This window comes from Labrus mixtus, chromosome 7 (genome assembly GCF_963584025.1).
Source record: "Labrus mixtus chromosome 7, fLabMix1.1, whole genome shotgun sequence".
Lineage (NCBI taxonomy): Eukaryota > Metazoa > Chordata > Actinopteri > Labriformes > Labridae > Labrus > Labrus mixtus.
The window spans coordinates 31471445-31485474 of record NC_083618.1 but is presented as its reverse complement, the minus strand read 5'-3'; the positions used below and the strand labels follow the sequence as shown (position 1 = coordinate 31485474).

The 14030-nt window shown below is 46.8% G+C and overlaps 2 protein-coding genes and 1 pseudogene across 2 annotated transcripts in view; 1 reads left to right on the top strand and 2 right to left on the bottom strand.

Annotated features, from left to right (window-relative positions):
- The window catches only part of isy1 (ISY1 splicing factor homolog), a 5913-nt gene extending 530 nt beyond the window's left edge, over positions 1-5383 (bottom strand). Inside the window, exons 1-10 of the mRNA XM_061041668.1 lie at positions 5265-5383; positions 4569-4591; positions 3617-3668; positions 3431-3496; positions 3150-3192; positions 2363-2475; positions 2171-2288; positions 1955-2077; positions 855-970; positions 405-494 (exon numbers count right to left, since the gene is read on the bottom strand). Of these exons, the coding sequence (XP_060897651.1) occupies positions 405-494; positions 855-970; positions 1955-2077; positions 2171-2288; positions 2363-2475; positions 3150-3192; positions 3431-3496; positions 3617-3668; positions 4569-4591; positions 5265-5267 (747 nt within the window). The 5' untranslated portion in view covers positions 5268-5383. The remainder of the gene's footprint in view (positions 1-404; positions 495-854; positions 971-1954; positions 2078-2170; positions 2289-2362; positions 2476-3149; positions 3193-3430; positions 3497-3616; positions 3669-4568; positions 4592-5264) is intronic.
- A 776-nt stretch (positions 5384-6159) lies between these two features.
- On the bottom strand, positions 6160-7210 carry LOC132977262 (CCHC-type zinc finger nucleic acid binding protein-like; annotated as a pseudogene).
- Positions 7211-9584: 2374 nt separating this feature from the next.
- LOC132977183 (pyruvate dehydrogenase [acetyl-transferring]-phosphatase 1, mitochondrial-like) lies at positions 9585-12819 on the top strand. Its single transcript, XM_061041628.1, has 6 exons — positions 9585-9934; positions 10037-10238; positions 10316-10744; positions 11200-11300; positions 11414-11982; positions 12551-12819. The coding sequence occupies exons 2-6, from the start codon at positions 10047-10049 to the stop codon at positions 12817-12819; spliced, it is 1560 nt and encodes a 519-aa protein (XP_060897611.1). The 5' UTR covers positions 9585-9934; positions 10037-10046.
- The last annotated feature ends 1211 nt before the right edge of the window (positions 12820-14030 follow it).

The window sequence follows — 14030 nt, the reverse complement described above, 5'->3', positions numbered from 1 at the left end:
AGAGAGAGAGAGAGAGAGACAGAGAGAGAGAGACAGAGAGAGAGAGAGACAGAGAGACAGAGAGACAGAGAGACAGAGAGAGAGAGAGAGAGACAGAGAGAGAGAGACAGAGAGAGAGAGAGACAGAGAGACAGAGAGACAGAGAGAGAGAGACAGACAGAGAGACAGAGAGAGAGAGACAGACAGAGAGACAGAGAGAGAGAGACAGAGAGAGAGAGACAGAGAGAGACAGAGAGACAGAGAGACAGAGAGAGAGAGACAGAGAGAGAGGGAGAGCCACATGTTTTAAAAACTGTTTGAAGGTTCAGACTTTGTTTTGTTTTTTTACATCCAGATTAGAATCAGGGTTCTGTGTTTAGTGTGGTTCGTGTGTGTGTGTGTGTGTGTGTGTGTGTGTGTCTCACCTCTTTTTGTGAGGGAACAGGTACGTGTGCCATGAAGGTGACTCCTCCCTCCTCGCCCTCCTGCTCCTCTCGGCTCTCCTCGTCGTCGGGCTGCACACACACAACAATCACGTTTAACTGACTTTACTTTCAAATGTAGCTCCGCCCACAACCATCAAAGTCTGTGAACGCACTCGCTGCACGTTACTGATCATTGAATCATTTAGAGTTGATGAGCAGGTTTGTTTGTTCTCGAGCTGTTCTGATGAAGGGAACGTTTATAAATCTTATTTACAAAACAACCAGGAAGTCATTCACAATAACAACAAAAACATCTGAGGTTCAGTTCATGACATCATAGATCAGCGAATCAGAGCGGCTCCTTTGAATCAGCTGAAGCTTTAACACCGCTCAGCCTCACGTGCTCTTAACGAGACCTTGAAACTCCTGGAAAGTAAAGGTGCAGTTCACCTCTTCTTTGTGGACGGTGTAGATGCTCTCCTCTTCCTCCTCCTCTTGTTGTTGTTGATCGCCCGACAGACGAGACTCTCTCTCTGTTTTCCACTTCTGCACCGCCTCCATCACAGCTGTAAGACACAGACACACACACACGATCACACACACACACACACACGATCACACACACGCATCAGATCTGGTGAATAAAGCCGCCGAATCGCTAGTTGGCGTCATGTATGGTCAAAACTATTCTATTATTATTGTTATATTTATTCTCTGTTTATACTATCAATCTTCTCCACCTGAAGCTCACCTGTTGTGATAACTGAATTTATAGGGATTACACTAAACGATGTTACAAAGGAGCAGGCAGGTGAGAGTGAGTAACCATGGTGACTGTCTGTCTGTCAATCAACAATGTCCCGCCCCCTCTATGAATGAAACTCTTCTGTCAGTAAAACTTACTTTGATCATGTGTCACAGAATGAACACATTCTGTATTATGTTTGATTATATATAAACTAAACTAAAGTTAGTCCAATGATGTCATAAAAACAACAAAGACTGCAGAGCCTGTATGAAGCTCCAGGTGGAGGAACTCTGCAGGGCTAAATAGAACAGAAACACAAGAACCTGAAGTCTACATGTTTTTAAATGAATGCATCACTGTGTGAAAATGTTCCTGATGAACATAAAAAGAGGACACATAACTAAATCATCATTTCAAAGTGGTGAGGAAAACCTTCAAATTGTTCATAAATATTGATCAAATTGAGTGAAAGACATTTCTGTTACTAAAGATGTTCTGGGTGAGACCTCCAGACCTCCTACAAAGATGTTTTTCAAATAGATTAAACTTGTCTGCACAGTTTTTGTGCATTTAAAAACATTATACAGGTTAATAAGTTTGGTTGAACTGGTCAGTAACTTACAAATTAGTCTAAAGATCACTATGAAAGAAATCGGGATAAAATTGTGATCTTGCCAAAAAAAAAAACATGATATGATATTTTTCCCATATCGCCCACCTCTACTACGACGGTATCTGACCGTGAGTCAGAGGTTCAGGTGTTTTTGTGTCCTGCCCTCTGATTGGTCTAACTGATCGTTACCTTGTTTCTCGTACTGTGCCTCCAGAGGCAGCAGCACGCCGTCGTCTTCATCTCTGTAGCCGTAATATTCTGCGTCCACCTCCTTCATCAGCTCCCCCCGCGTCTTCCTCAGAGCCGGGGCAGCTGAGAGTCACATGATCAGAGAGGACCAATCAGACGACGGCACAGAGATAAACACATGGATATAAACAGGAAGTGAAGACAGAGTTTACGTACGCTCCTTCTCGAACAGCTCTCGGACTCCTGGAAGGTCTCGGGCTGCTCCGAAGTATTTATACCCTCGATTACCAGGAACCTCCTTCCCCTCGTGGTCCAGCATCCTCGGGCCCACTCTCTGAAACACACACACAATGAATCGGGGGGGGGGTTCCATTTACTCGATCAAATGGTTCGGGGGTCGATGTTTACCGCGTAGTCCGGTCCTCCCAGTTCTTTGATCCTGACCTCCCAGTGACCTTTCTCTCTGAGCAGCTTGTTGATCTCATCATTCAGATCCCGAATCTTAAACTCACCGAGGCCAGCTGCACACAGACAGGTGAGAGAGAGAGACAGGTAAGAGTCAGACAGACAGGTTAGAGTGAGATAGACAGGTGAGAGAGAGAGACAGAGAGAGAGACAGAGAGAGACAGAGAGAGACAGAGAGAGACAGAGACAGAGAGACACAGAGAGAGAGACACAGAGAGAGAGAGACAGAGAGAGAGAGACACAGAGAGAGAGAGACAGAGAGAGACAGAGAGAGACAGGGAGAGAGAGAGAGACAGAGAGAGAGAGAGACAGAGAGAGAGACAGAGAGAGACAGAGAGAGAGAGAGACACAGAGAGAGAGAGACAGAGAGAGAGACACAGAGAGAGAGAGACAGAGAGAGAGAGACACAGAGAGAGAGACACAGAGAGAGAGAGAGAGACACAGAGAGAGAGACACAGAGAGAGACAGAGAGAGAGAGAGAGACACAGAGAGAGAGACACAGAGAGAGAGACACAGAGAGAGAGAGAGAGACACAGAGAGAGAGACACAGAGAGAGAGAGAGACACAGAGAGAGAGAGACAGAGAGAGAGAGAGACAGAGAGACAGAGAGACAGATCATTTCTCTCTCTCCTGCTGGATCTGGTTCCAGACTCGGTCTCATGAGTTCCCTGTGACTCTCTGAGCTGCAGAGCTTCAGATCATGATTCAGGTGAGTCAGTCGAGTACTCACCGTTCTGGATCTGAGCCACTTTCTTTGAGACCTCGCTGATGATCTGAAACACAAACAAACTTTTTGGGTTACGACGTTACGACCTTCAGTGGATTCTTAAGCTTTTCATTTCGGCCTCTAGTGGACACTCAAGGAACTGCAGTGTTGTTGTTTTTTCACACACGTGTTGGCTTATTTTTCAACACTGGAGGTTTCTACTTCGATCGGTATGACGCACTAACACAACAATTACACACCAGGTAATGAGGCTAATTCTAAAGGAAGTGAAGTTGATGTTTTACCTGTCGTCTCCATTTCTCCGCTTTGGGGAGTTCACTGCACTCTGAGGCCAGGAACGGTCTCCTTTCCTGCAGACAGACAGGTGAGAGACAGACAGGTGAGAGACAGACAGAACAGACTTATATCAAAACTGACCAGCAGCTAGACTTCATCTTAAAGAACACTTGTGATTTTGTTGTTTTGCTGACCTTGACTTTTCCCTCCTCCAGCTGAGCCTGTCTGAACCGGGCCAGAGCCGTCCTGAGAGACACGACAGAGGAGCAGAGTGAGAGACATAAAACAAGACGACGTGTTTCTGACAGACAGGAGAAACTACCGCTCTGTTCACACGGCTTTTTCAGCAGAGGCGCCGTAACTAAGCTCAGGAGTCATCTCGTCTTTGTATCATGTTGATTCCTTGACGGTGTGATATCGCCGCCCCAGTCTGTGAGCCGAGGTCACATTGCGTTTCAGCATTGTGGAAGCACGGCACAGCGGGAACGCCACATACACACACAGTCATGCACACTCTGCGGACAGCGCTGATCCCGTCTCTCCTTTGTAACGCCTCTGTTGTTACTACACTTTGTCCCCCCCATTACACCTCCACGACATTCAGACGTCGCAGGGACGTAAATATCTGTTGTTGGCTATAATGCCATAATAACTGAGCAATGAGTTTATTATCAATAATCACTAGAAATGCACGATTAGGAAAATCAGGGCCGCTCCAACGTTTGTTTCATGACATCTTTTTCTCTCATGTTTGTCGATGAAAACGAGTCGATTCAACCTCGTTATCGATGGATATCAGCCCTGTAGACGGACATCGGCACATCTGCAAATAATGTGGCATGAATCATAAAAATCGGAGACGGACGGATCCAACATCGGTAGCCGATGTTTGTTTGTTTTGCCAAATCAATTTGACACCTAACTGACACCTAACTCCTGATTCAGAGAAGAGGTTTTTTTATTAGCAGATGATGAAGTGTGTTGTGGGAGTATAACAAACATCGGTGTCGGCCCTGATTTTACCAGTTTGTGCATCTCTAATAAAAACAGAACAGAGAGTCTCACTAAGAATACATATGTACATGTTAAGGCACAATATGTACAATGAGTACATAATGAAACATTAAATACACACAGAGTACTTACATGGCCTTCTCTGCGTTTCTCGCCTGTAAAAGAACAGAAACAGGTTTTTTATATAAATTCAAACTACAGTTATATATATATTTATGGATGTTTTCTCTGTATTAAAAAACATTAAAATACAGTTTAAAACGTTTGAGCTCTGAATTAAAGTAAACTCGTAAGGACGTGAGAGCTTCAGGGAGCCCACACCGGACTCCATTCATAAATCTGTCACTTTAATGTCCGTGTGTGTGTGTGTGTGTGTTTGAAACAGGTCATATAAATCAGACTTTACTAAGAACATGATTCATGGTGTCTCTGTTGGGTTTGTCGGTCATATACAGACATCAGTATTTATCTCAGTCTGTTTCATAACTAGTTAAAAACTCCTCTTTAGCTTTAGGGTAACAGGACAACTGGAATCAGCTCACACCGGAATCCATTCATAAATCTGATAATTTAGTTATCGGCGTGTGTCTGAGCTCTTAACCAGCTGAGAGAAGACTTTACATTGTTTTCTGGATTATTATTAAAAGTTCGTCATATTTTAAACATGTAGAAGGAGAAAATAAACGCAGAATAAACAGAATGTTCCTGGACGCGGCGGTTTAAGCTAACAAGCTAAAGTAAAGCTAACATTAAAGCATGATGCTAACTAGCTGTTTATTCGTGTTTCATAAAGTCAGAGTCAGATTAAAGCTCCGCTGCGCTGCTCACCATCTCTGCTGAAGAGTTAAAACTTCTTATTAACAAGAATCCAGTGAACTGCAGAAAAACTTCTCCTCAAACGACCAACACACGCCGACACCAACCGGAAGTGCTTCACCGAGTTCTTCCTGTTTCTTCTTCGCGAGATCTTAATCGGCTCATTACCGCCCCCTGCTGGAGGAGACGACGTTAGGCGCTATTTTCTATTCACACGAATGTGACTACATACACAGTAGATGTATTTTGTGAAAACGTGGACCTACATTTTATTCATTTATTTTTATTATATATTAATATATATATATCTATTAATATATATTATTATATATCTCTATTAATATCTATTAATATCTATTATTATATATCTCTATTAATATCTATTATTATATATTAATCTATATCTCACATGCACAAACAGGATTCTGTGGACATGCACTAATGGAGAGAAGTCAGAGTGAGGGGGCTGCCTTCCTGAGCTGGGGGGGGTCGGTGCCTTGCTCAATGGAACCTCAGCAGTGCTCCGGAAGTAACCTGGCACCGCTCCAGCTTATTATTGATGACTTGTTTGTGATCAACATGTTGAATAAAACATTTCTGAACTTTTTCTGTGTTGTTGTGAAATCAATGGAGTTTGTCTCTTCATCCTCCTCCATGTTTTTATTGTCAGATAAAACTTACAGGCTGCAGTACAACCGAATGACATTGTTATAGTAGCTCTAAAGTGATATATTGTACAAAAATAACATTTGGATTTTTTAGTGTGAAAACATTCTCTTCGGTCCAAACTTAAAATCAGTTCTTTAAAACGTGAAACATCACTCAGCCAATCATAGAAGTTTACCTGTAGTTAACTGGTACCTATGAGTTTACCTGTAGCTGACATCGGTCTACCTGTGCGTTTTCTTCACCTGTAGCATTTGACCTTCTCGCAGCACTTCTGCTCGTGGGCGTGGTTTCAGTCCCGGGCCATGTGTCCCGCCTTCCCACAGTTATAGCAGTGCTGCTCGCGCTCCTTCTTCGGCTCCTTCTTCGGCTCCTTACAGTCTCTGGAGATGTGACCTCCTCTGCCGCAGTTATAACACGCTGCGGGGTCGACGCGCTGCGGGGTCGACGCGCTGCGGGGTCTGCTTTAGTGGCTCTTCATCTAAATCACTACACGACCCTGTAGAGCAGGAACAGAGCCACGTTCATTTAACTCAACACATACCATCAGATATCATTCTGAACGTGTTTCATGGCTTCATGGCTTCATGGCTTCATGGTTTCATGGCTTCATGGCTTCATGGTTTCATGGCTTCATGGTTTCATGGCTTCATGGCTTCATGGCTTCATGGCTTCATGGTTTCATGGCTTCATGGCTTCATGGCTTCATGGCTTCATGGCTTCATGGCAGTATTCGTCATGTTTTCTTCATGTTTTCTTCATGTTTCCAATTAATTGATGTGTAAAAATTGAGGGCCACATTGAGGGTCGATGGCGTCCCCCGTCTGTTCCTGCAGGGGGCGCTGGAGTCCCATCGATGGCGTCCCCCGTCTGTTCCTGCAGGGGGCGCTGGAGTCCCATCGATGGCGTCCCCCGTCTGTTCCTGCAGGGGGCGCTAGAGTCCCATCGATGGCGTCCCCCATCTGTTCCTGCAGGGGGCGCTGGAGTCCCATCCATGGCGGTCTCCGTGCTGGAAATGCTGTCTCAGTCTAACTTTCAGTCAACCTAACGACAGGCTGAGAGCTGGAGCTGAGGCGGGTTTTAAACCTCCTGACAAACCGTTACACCGCGCCCACCTGTCAATCAGGTCAGCTACACGCCTTATTGTGAATAACTCTTATCCTTCATCAAATCAAAACTGATGAGTCATCAAAATATTCAACATTATTAGATTCACCTTTTCCTCTGCCGCGCCCTCGACCTCCACTCAGACAGTTTTTCACCCAGTGACCGAAACACTCACTGCTGCTCATCACCACGACGACCGCTGGACAGACAGGCAGACAGGCAGACACACAGACAGACACACAGACACACAGACAGACACACAGACAGACAGACAGACAGACACACAGACAGACACACAGACAGACAGACACACAGACAGACACACAGACAGACAGACAGACAGACACACAGACAGACAGACACACAGACAGACACACATCAGACAGACACACAGACAGAGTTTCTGTCCGAGCACTTAAATGAAAAACTGAAGCAAACTTTCAGGATTACAGAAGAATACAAATGAATGAATGAAGAAAAGCCCCAGCTCTTTGTTATTCATGTTATTATTCATATTATTTTATTCATCTCTCCTTTTATCTTCAGTTTTGAATACGCACCTGTGCCTTTATTAAAGGTGTTTATGAAGACGTCAGTGTCACGTTTGTTTGTTTGTTTGTATATTTTAATTATTAATTAATAATAACAATAATAAATCTTTAATGGCTGTGTTTTAAAATATCTGTTTCTCATGTCTTCTGTAAACTTTATTTTTTAGGTTTATTTCTGTCCTGTGGCTGCATGCTGGCTGAGTGATGCGTTCATGTGAAACTCGTTTTTTGTAGACTTCAGTTCCGCCGTGTCTGTTTCTCTTCTCCTGAATCCCTGTTTTTATCATCAGAATAAGCAGCGTTAAAGTTAATTTCGGTGTATTTTGCTTCATATTAGTGAGGTTAGCTGGTCGTTTGTGTTATTGAGATGGAGCAGCCCTCAGAGGCGGCACCGCCCCCTTGGTTCCTCTCGGCCTGACGCCGCTAACAGCCCGGCAGTCCGCCGCGGAGTGAGCGCCTCTTCCTCCGGGTGGACAGTTCCCCCTCCGGCCAGATCTGACTTTCTCCCCCGCTGATAGTGACGCGAGAAGCGGCCTGTAATGAGGTCCATCGCGGTCATACTGTCAGCTAATTAGCTAGCAGGTTAGTATATGTTCAACAGCGGATTTAACAGCGAGAGATTGTCCGCTCAGCGGCGCCTCCTCCCCGGATGATTCACAGCGGGGCGGAGCGACACAGCAGGCCGGCGGATGGGAGCCTGTTGCGGGGAGAAAAGGTCGGATTATCGGCCGGAGCGTGAAACTCACCTTAGACCCCGGACCTGTTTGTTTTCACACACACACACACACACACACACACACACACACACACACACACACACACACACACACACACACACACACACACACACACACACACACACACACACACACACACACACACACACACACACACACACACACACACACACACACACACACACACACACACACACACACACAGGTTCTGCCGTGGGAAATGTCAAAGATCTTGACAAATGGATAACAACAAAACTTTTTGGTGTAATAAAAATGAAAACTATGTCAGCAACTTCAAAGAGAATTATAATAACTACAACAATAATAAAAACAATAATTATAAAAATGTCTGCCGTCCTTGGAGAGATATGAGCGAGTACCCAAAGATGTCGCTGTCACTGACACAACTCATATCTTAAAATGTTGTTTCTGAATGGCGATGTATATCTCGATACTTCTGTAAAGAAATAAACACCCATTACGCCTCCCGGACATTTAGATTGAAGGCGACACGTCTCAGGGTGTTAATAACATGGCTTGAAACGGCGGTCTGAAAAGGACTAGAGAGGAGGAGCACGATGATCATGCCGTGATAACTGCTCTCATATCTGGAAAACCGAGGGGCGTCCAAAACGGCCGTGTGGGGGGTGGACTTAAAACCTCCTCAAACAGCTTCTTTCTTCCTCTCAGAGTTTCACAACTTGACTGAGCTCAGTCACAGAGGAGGGGGCGGGGCTTCACAGGGCGCCGCTCCAGGTTTATGGATTACTGATTACTGACTGAGTTATGAAGCTGTCAAAGGTCACAGACTGACGGAAAAGCATAAACAACCTTCAACTGCACACCTGACATGAAGAGGTCATGACCTCTGTGGAAAGAGACGATCCGTCGAGGGGAAGGGAAGTTTGCCCACTTTTTACCTGCCTGAGGATTTAATCAAAGAGTTAACGAGGGAAAGAAAACACCTCAACAAACACTCAGTGAGTTTTTCACTTCATTAACTTGTTAATGACTTACTCGAAGCCTCAACGTGGAGGGAAACATGAATCAGCTGTTCTCTGTTTCAGGACAAAAACGTTTCCATGTGACGACTGAGCAAAGTGTTAATGCACAGGTGAGACCGCTCGCAGGTGAGACCGCTCGCAGGTGAGACCGCTCGCAGGTGAGACCGCTCGCAGGTGAGACCGCTCGCAGGTGAGACCTAAACACTAAGTGATCCAAAACAGACTTTGTATGGAGTAAAGAAATGGCATTAAAAATATAGTTGGTTCTCCTGCTGGTTCTCCTGCTGGTTCTTCTGCTGGTTCTCCTGGTTCTCCTGCTGGTTCTCCTGCTGGTTCTTCTGCTGGTTCTCCTGGTTCTCCTGCTGGTTCTCCTGCTGGTTCTCCTGCTGGTTCTCCTGCTGGTTCTCCTGGTTCTCCTGCTGGTTCTCCTGCTGGTTCTCCTGCTGGTTCTCCTGCTGGTTCTCCTGCTGGTTCTTCTGCTGGTTCTTCTGCTGGTTCTCCTGGTTCTCCTGCTTGTTCTCCTGCTGGTTCTCCTGCTGGTTCTCCTGCTGGTTCTCCTGGTTCTCCTGCTGGTTCTCCTGCTGGTTCTCCTGCTGGTTCTCCTGCTGGTTCTCCTGGTGGTTCTCCTACTGGTTCTCCTGCTTGTTCTCCTGCTGGTTCTCCTGGTTCTCCTGCTGGTTCTTCTGCTGGTTCTGCTGGTTCTCCTGCTGGTTCTCCAGGTGAGCAGCCATGCTGGGACGGACGGGAGCCCTCAGTGGTCGTTGCAGGTTTGAGCTTCATCAGTGCTGCTATCTCTCCTCCTCTGCGCCGCCCCCTGAACTCCCCAGACTCCATTACCCAGCAGGCAGTGGGAGCAGGAAGTACAGGGCAGAGCAGGAGGTGGGACCAATGAGTCCAGCTCAGATCAGTCGCATCCTAAAGGTGAGATTCTTTATAAAGGTAAAAAAAAAAAAAAAAAGGTCAAAGATCTGATGTGACTGACTGTCTTCTGTTGCCAGGCCAACGAGTATAGCCACACCCTCCCCCGAGGCCCCGCATCCCATGGGGTTCTTGGTTTCCATAGTAACATGTTGCCATCCAACCACCCTGGTGAGGACCGCCGGAGCAGCGCCACCTGCCTTCCAGGCCGCGGCGGCGTGCTCTTTGGCGTGTTTGACGGTCACGCTGGTCCAGCGTGCGCTCACGCCGTCAGTCAGAGGCTCCTCTATTACATCGCCGTGGCAACGCTGCCGCTGAGGACGCTGGCCGAGCTCGAGCGGGCCGTGGAAGAGGAACGGGCCGTACCGCCGCTGCTGGAGTGGCACAAATACCCCCAGGATCATCCCGACGGAGGAGCGAGCTTCTTCCACAGCCTCCGACACTACTGGCAGGAGCGTCTGGAGGACGAAGATGATGAAGAGGAGGAGGAGGAGGCGGAGCCTGAGGAGGTAAACAGGTTTAGACATGTGGTAGAAAAACAGGAAATGGTTACGAGGAACCATGTGGTCCGACGGGGACTTGCAGACTAGACTAAAGTGGTAAAACAAGTCGTTTACAGCCCTACCAAGTCACTTCTGTCTCCAGAAATCCAACATGGCGGTGACCAGATGGCGATCTCGAGGCTTCAATTACGCAGTCGAGTACCCAGTGTGTGACGTCACAACCATTGTTTATACAGTTAGGGATTTTAACATGGGGATCGACTCACTTTTGAAGTCCGCCTCTAGTGGCCGTTTGAGGAACTGCACATGCATGTTGGTTTCGTTTGGAGGTTTCAAACATTTCAGCGTCTAGATTTAAATTTCATGTTTCAAAGTCTGAAGAAATCTTCAGTCTTCACTTTTTAAAATGGTAATTATGAAATAAAAGTAGTTAAAATCTCCTCTGCTCTGATTGGCTGCAGGATGGCGGGAGGGTGATGTCGGCGCTGGTCAACGCTTTTCGTCGTCTTGACTACGACATTTCTGTGGAGGCTCAAGTCCACCTGTCCATGTCCTCACCCAGGTCCTCGTTCTGTCTCCTTCACACTGATCAAAGTTAAAGATCACGTGTAACTCAGAAAGATCTCAAGAGTTCAAAGGTGAGTCATGTGGTTATTTGTCTTTCCTCGTCAGCAGGCGTTTGTCTCTTCCCGGGGAGGGGCTGTCTGTGTCCTCGCCGCTCCGCGTGGCGCTGTCAGGCTGCACGGCCTGTGTCACCCACATCTCCAATGGCGTCCTGCACGTCGCCAACCTGGGAGACAGCCGGGCCGTCCTCGGCGTCCAGGAGTCAGACGGGAGCTGGTCGGCGGTCAGCCTCAGCAACGACCATAATGCACAGAACCCGGATGAGCTGCAAAGGATTCTGGGAGAACACCCGCCATCGGAGTGGAGGACGGTGGTCCGTCACGACCGCCTGCTGGGTCTGCTGCTGCCGTTCAGGGCGTTCGGTGACGTCCGCTTCAAATGGAGCGCAGAGATGTTGAACCGGGTTTATGAAACCCGACCGGACTTGATGTCTGTAGTCAGTGAGGCGGTCCGGACTTCCACCCTGCATTACCTGACCCCGCCCTACCTGAGCGCCCAACCTGAGGTCACCCGACACAGAATCAGACCCTCCGACAAGTTTCTGGTCCTGGCGACTGACGGACTCTGGGAGCTGATGCACCGACAGACCGTGGTGGAGCTGGTGGGAGAACAGCTGACAGGTCAGAGGTCAAAGGTTAGAGATCAGTACAGATCAGGACCAGGTCTCAGTCTGATGACCTGTTAGCTAGGATCAGTACCAGGTCTCGGTCTGATGACCTGTTAGCTAGGATCAGGACCAGGTCTCGGTCTGATGACCTGTTAGCTAGGATCAGTACCAGGTCTCAGTCTGATGACCTGTTAGGATCAGGACCAGGTCTCAGTCTGATGACCTGTTAGCTAGGATCAGAACCAGGTCTCGGTCTGATGACCTGTTAGCTAGGATTAGGACCAGGTCTCAGTCTGATGACCTGTTAGCTAGGATCAGTACAGATCAGGACCAGGTCTCAGTCTGATGACCTGTTAGCTAGGATCAGGACCAGGTCCCGGTCTGATGACCTGTTAGCTAGGATCAGTACCAGGTCTCAGTCTGATGACCTGTTAGGATCAGTACCAGGTCTCGGTCTGATGACCTGTTAGCTAGGATCAGGACCAGGTCTCGGTCTGATGACCTGTTAGCTAGGATCAGGACCAGGTCTCGGTCTGATGACCTGTCTGTTAACTAAGAACGTTTTTTTGTTTGACGATCAGGTCTTCAACAGCAAGGACCCATAATTCCCGGCGCTGGAACGACACTGGGCGGCCTGCAGCGCCTCCTGTTGGAGAGGAAGGGGCGGGTTCTGTCTGTACTGGAGGACCAGAACGCCACCACCCACCTGCTCCGCCACGCCCTGGGGGATGACGGGTACGGATCGGTGGCTCCAAACCGTCTGGCCAAGATGCTGAGTCTGCCCACAGATCTGGCCAGGAGGTACCGTGATGACATCACCATCACCGTCATCCAGCTGAACGAGGTCTAAACTGTGTTACATTTTCTCCTCCTGCTGTTTGTCTCTTTAACGGTGGCCCAAAGCGGACACACATCCAGACTTCTTACCTGTGATTTTATTTGTTTCTCACAATCTCGACTTATTTGTCTCTGGACAGCAAGGCCGGTTTCCTGCGTTACTTTAAGACCTGGAGAAAATAACTGATCACATATTAACTTATAATATCTGTTTTTATTCAAGATAGTAGTTTTGTAGGGCTCAAAATTGGTCTTGGTCAGTCCAGACACTTTTTGAAGGTCTCAGACTTGAAAGCATTTTTACTGGGTTAGGGTCTCGCTCTGCCTCAGACTGGGTGGACTCAGGATTTTAAATCAAGACTGGTCAAGACCACCACTGATCGGCTACTTTTCCACATCATTCCTCTGATTAGAAGGAAAATAACTTCTGTTCATTCATAACACCATCCCGGTGTTACCAGTGGTGTTGTGGTGCCTAAAAAGTAGGGCATACTCTTAATTTTTCCCCAAAATGTTTTTTTCTAAATGACCCGTCTAGCAGAGGATAAACAGCCTCTGTGTCATCAAACAGTGTCATTAAGACTACTCCTACATACTTAGTTCATGTGTACAAGCCAGTTAGAGATGGAATTGGGAGAGTTGCCCCTTCACCATGAGGTACAGCATACTACTGAATCCATCGATCCATGCTGTGAATCAGAGGAGATTTACGCTGCACTACACCACTGGGTGTTACCGTCTAAGTGACACGCCCCCTGCACACAAGATGAGGATTTTTCAGTGATATTTATGGTCTCGGTCTTGTCTCGGTCTCGCTCTGCCTTTGTCTTGGTCTTGAGTCGGTTTCGATCCCTACAGTTCTTGGTCTCTGGTCTCGGTTAATGGTTAATGTGGTCTTGACTAAAACTCTACACGATAGCAACATAAATGTCGAGATCTTGAGAAAACAACCAAAATGTTCTCAGAAAATAGAAAACTGAGTGAAATAAAACGTAAGGATGTTTGTCCTCTGTGGACTTCCGTACATTTTTTAAATACGGCATTTTAACAATTAATTTACTCATCGTTTAATACATTTAAAATATGTCTGTTCCTATCATTTTGTAAGGTTATGAAGACATTGTGCTTTTTTTTTTACCTTCTTGGTGCTCTGCTGTTTAAATAAAGTTATAAACATTTATTCCGAAGAAATGAAACCTCAGCCTGATTTTTTAACATCCACTC

Coding starts and splice junctions, on each gene's coding strand:
- LOC132977183 (XM_061041628.1), top strand. CDS start 10,047: ATGCTGGGACGGACGGGAGCCCTCAGTGGTCGTTGCAGGTTTGAGCTT. Junction 10,745..11,199: donor AGGAGGCGGAGCCTGAGGAG/GTAAACAGGTTT, acceptor GATTGGCTGCAG/GATGGCGGGAGGGTGATGTC. Junction 11,301..11,413: donor CTGTCCATGTCCTCACCCAG/GTCCTCGTTCTG, acceptor CCTCGTCAGCAG/GCGTTTGTCTCTTCCCGGGG.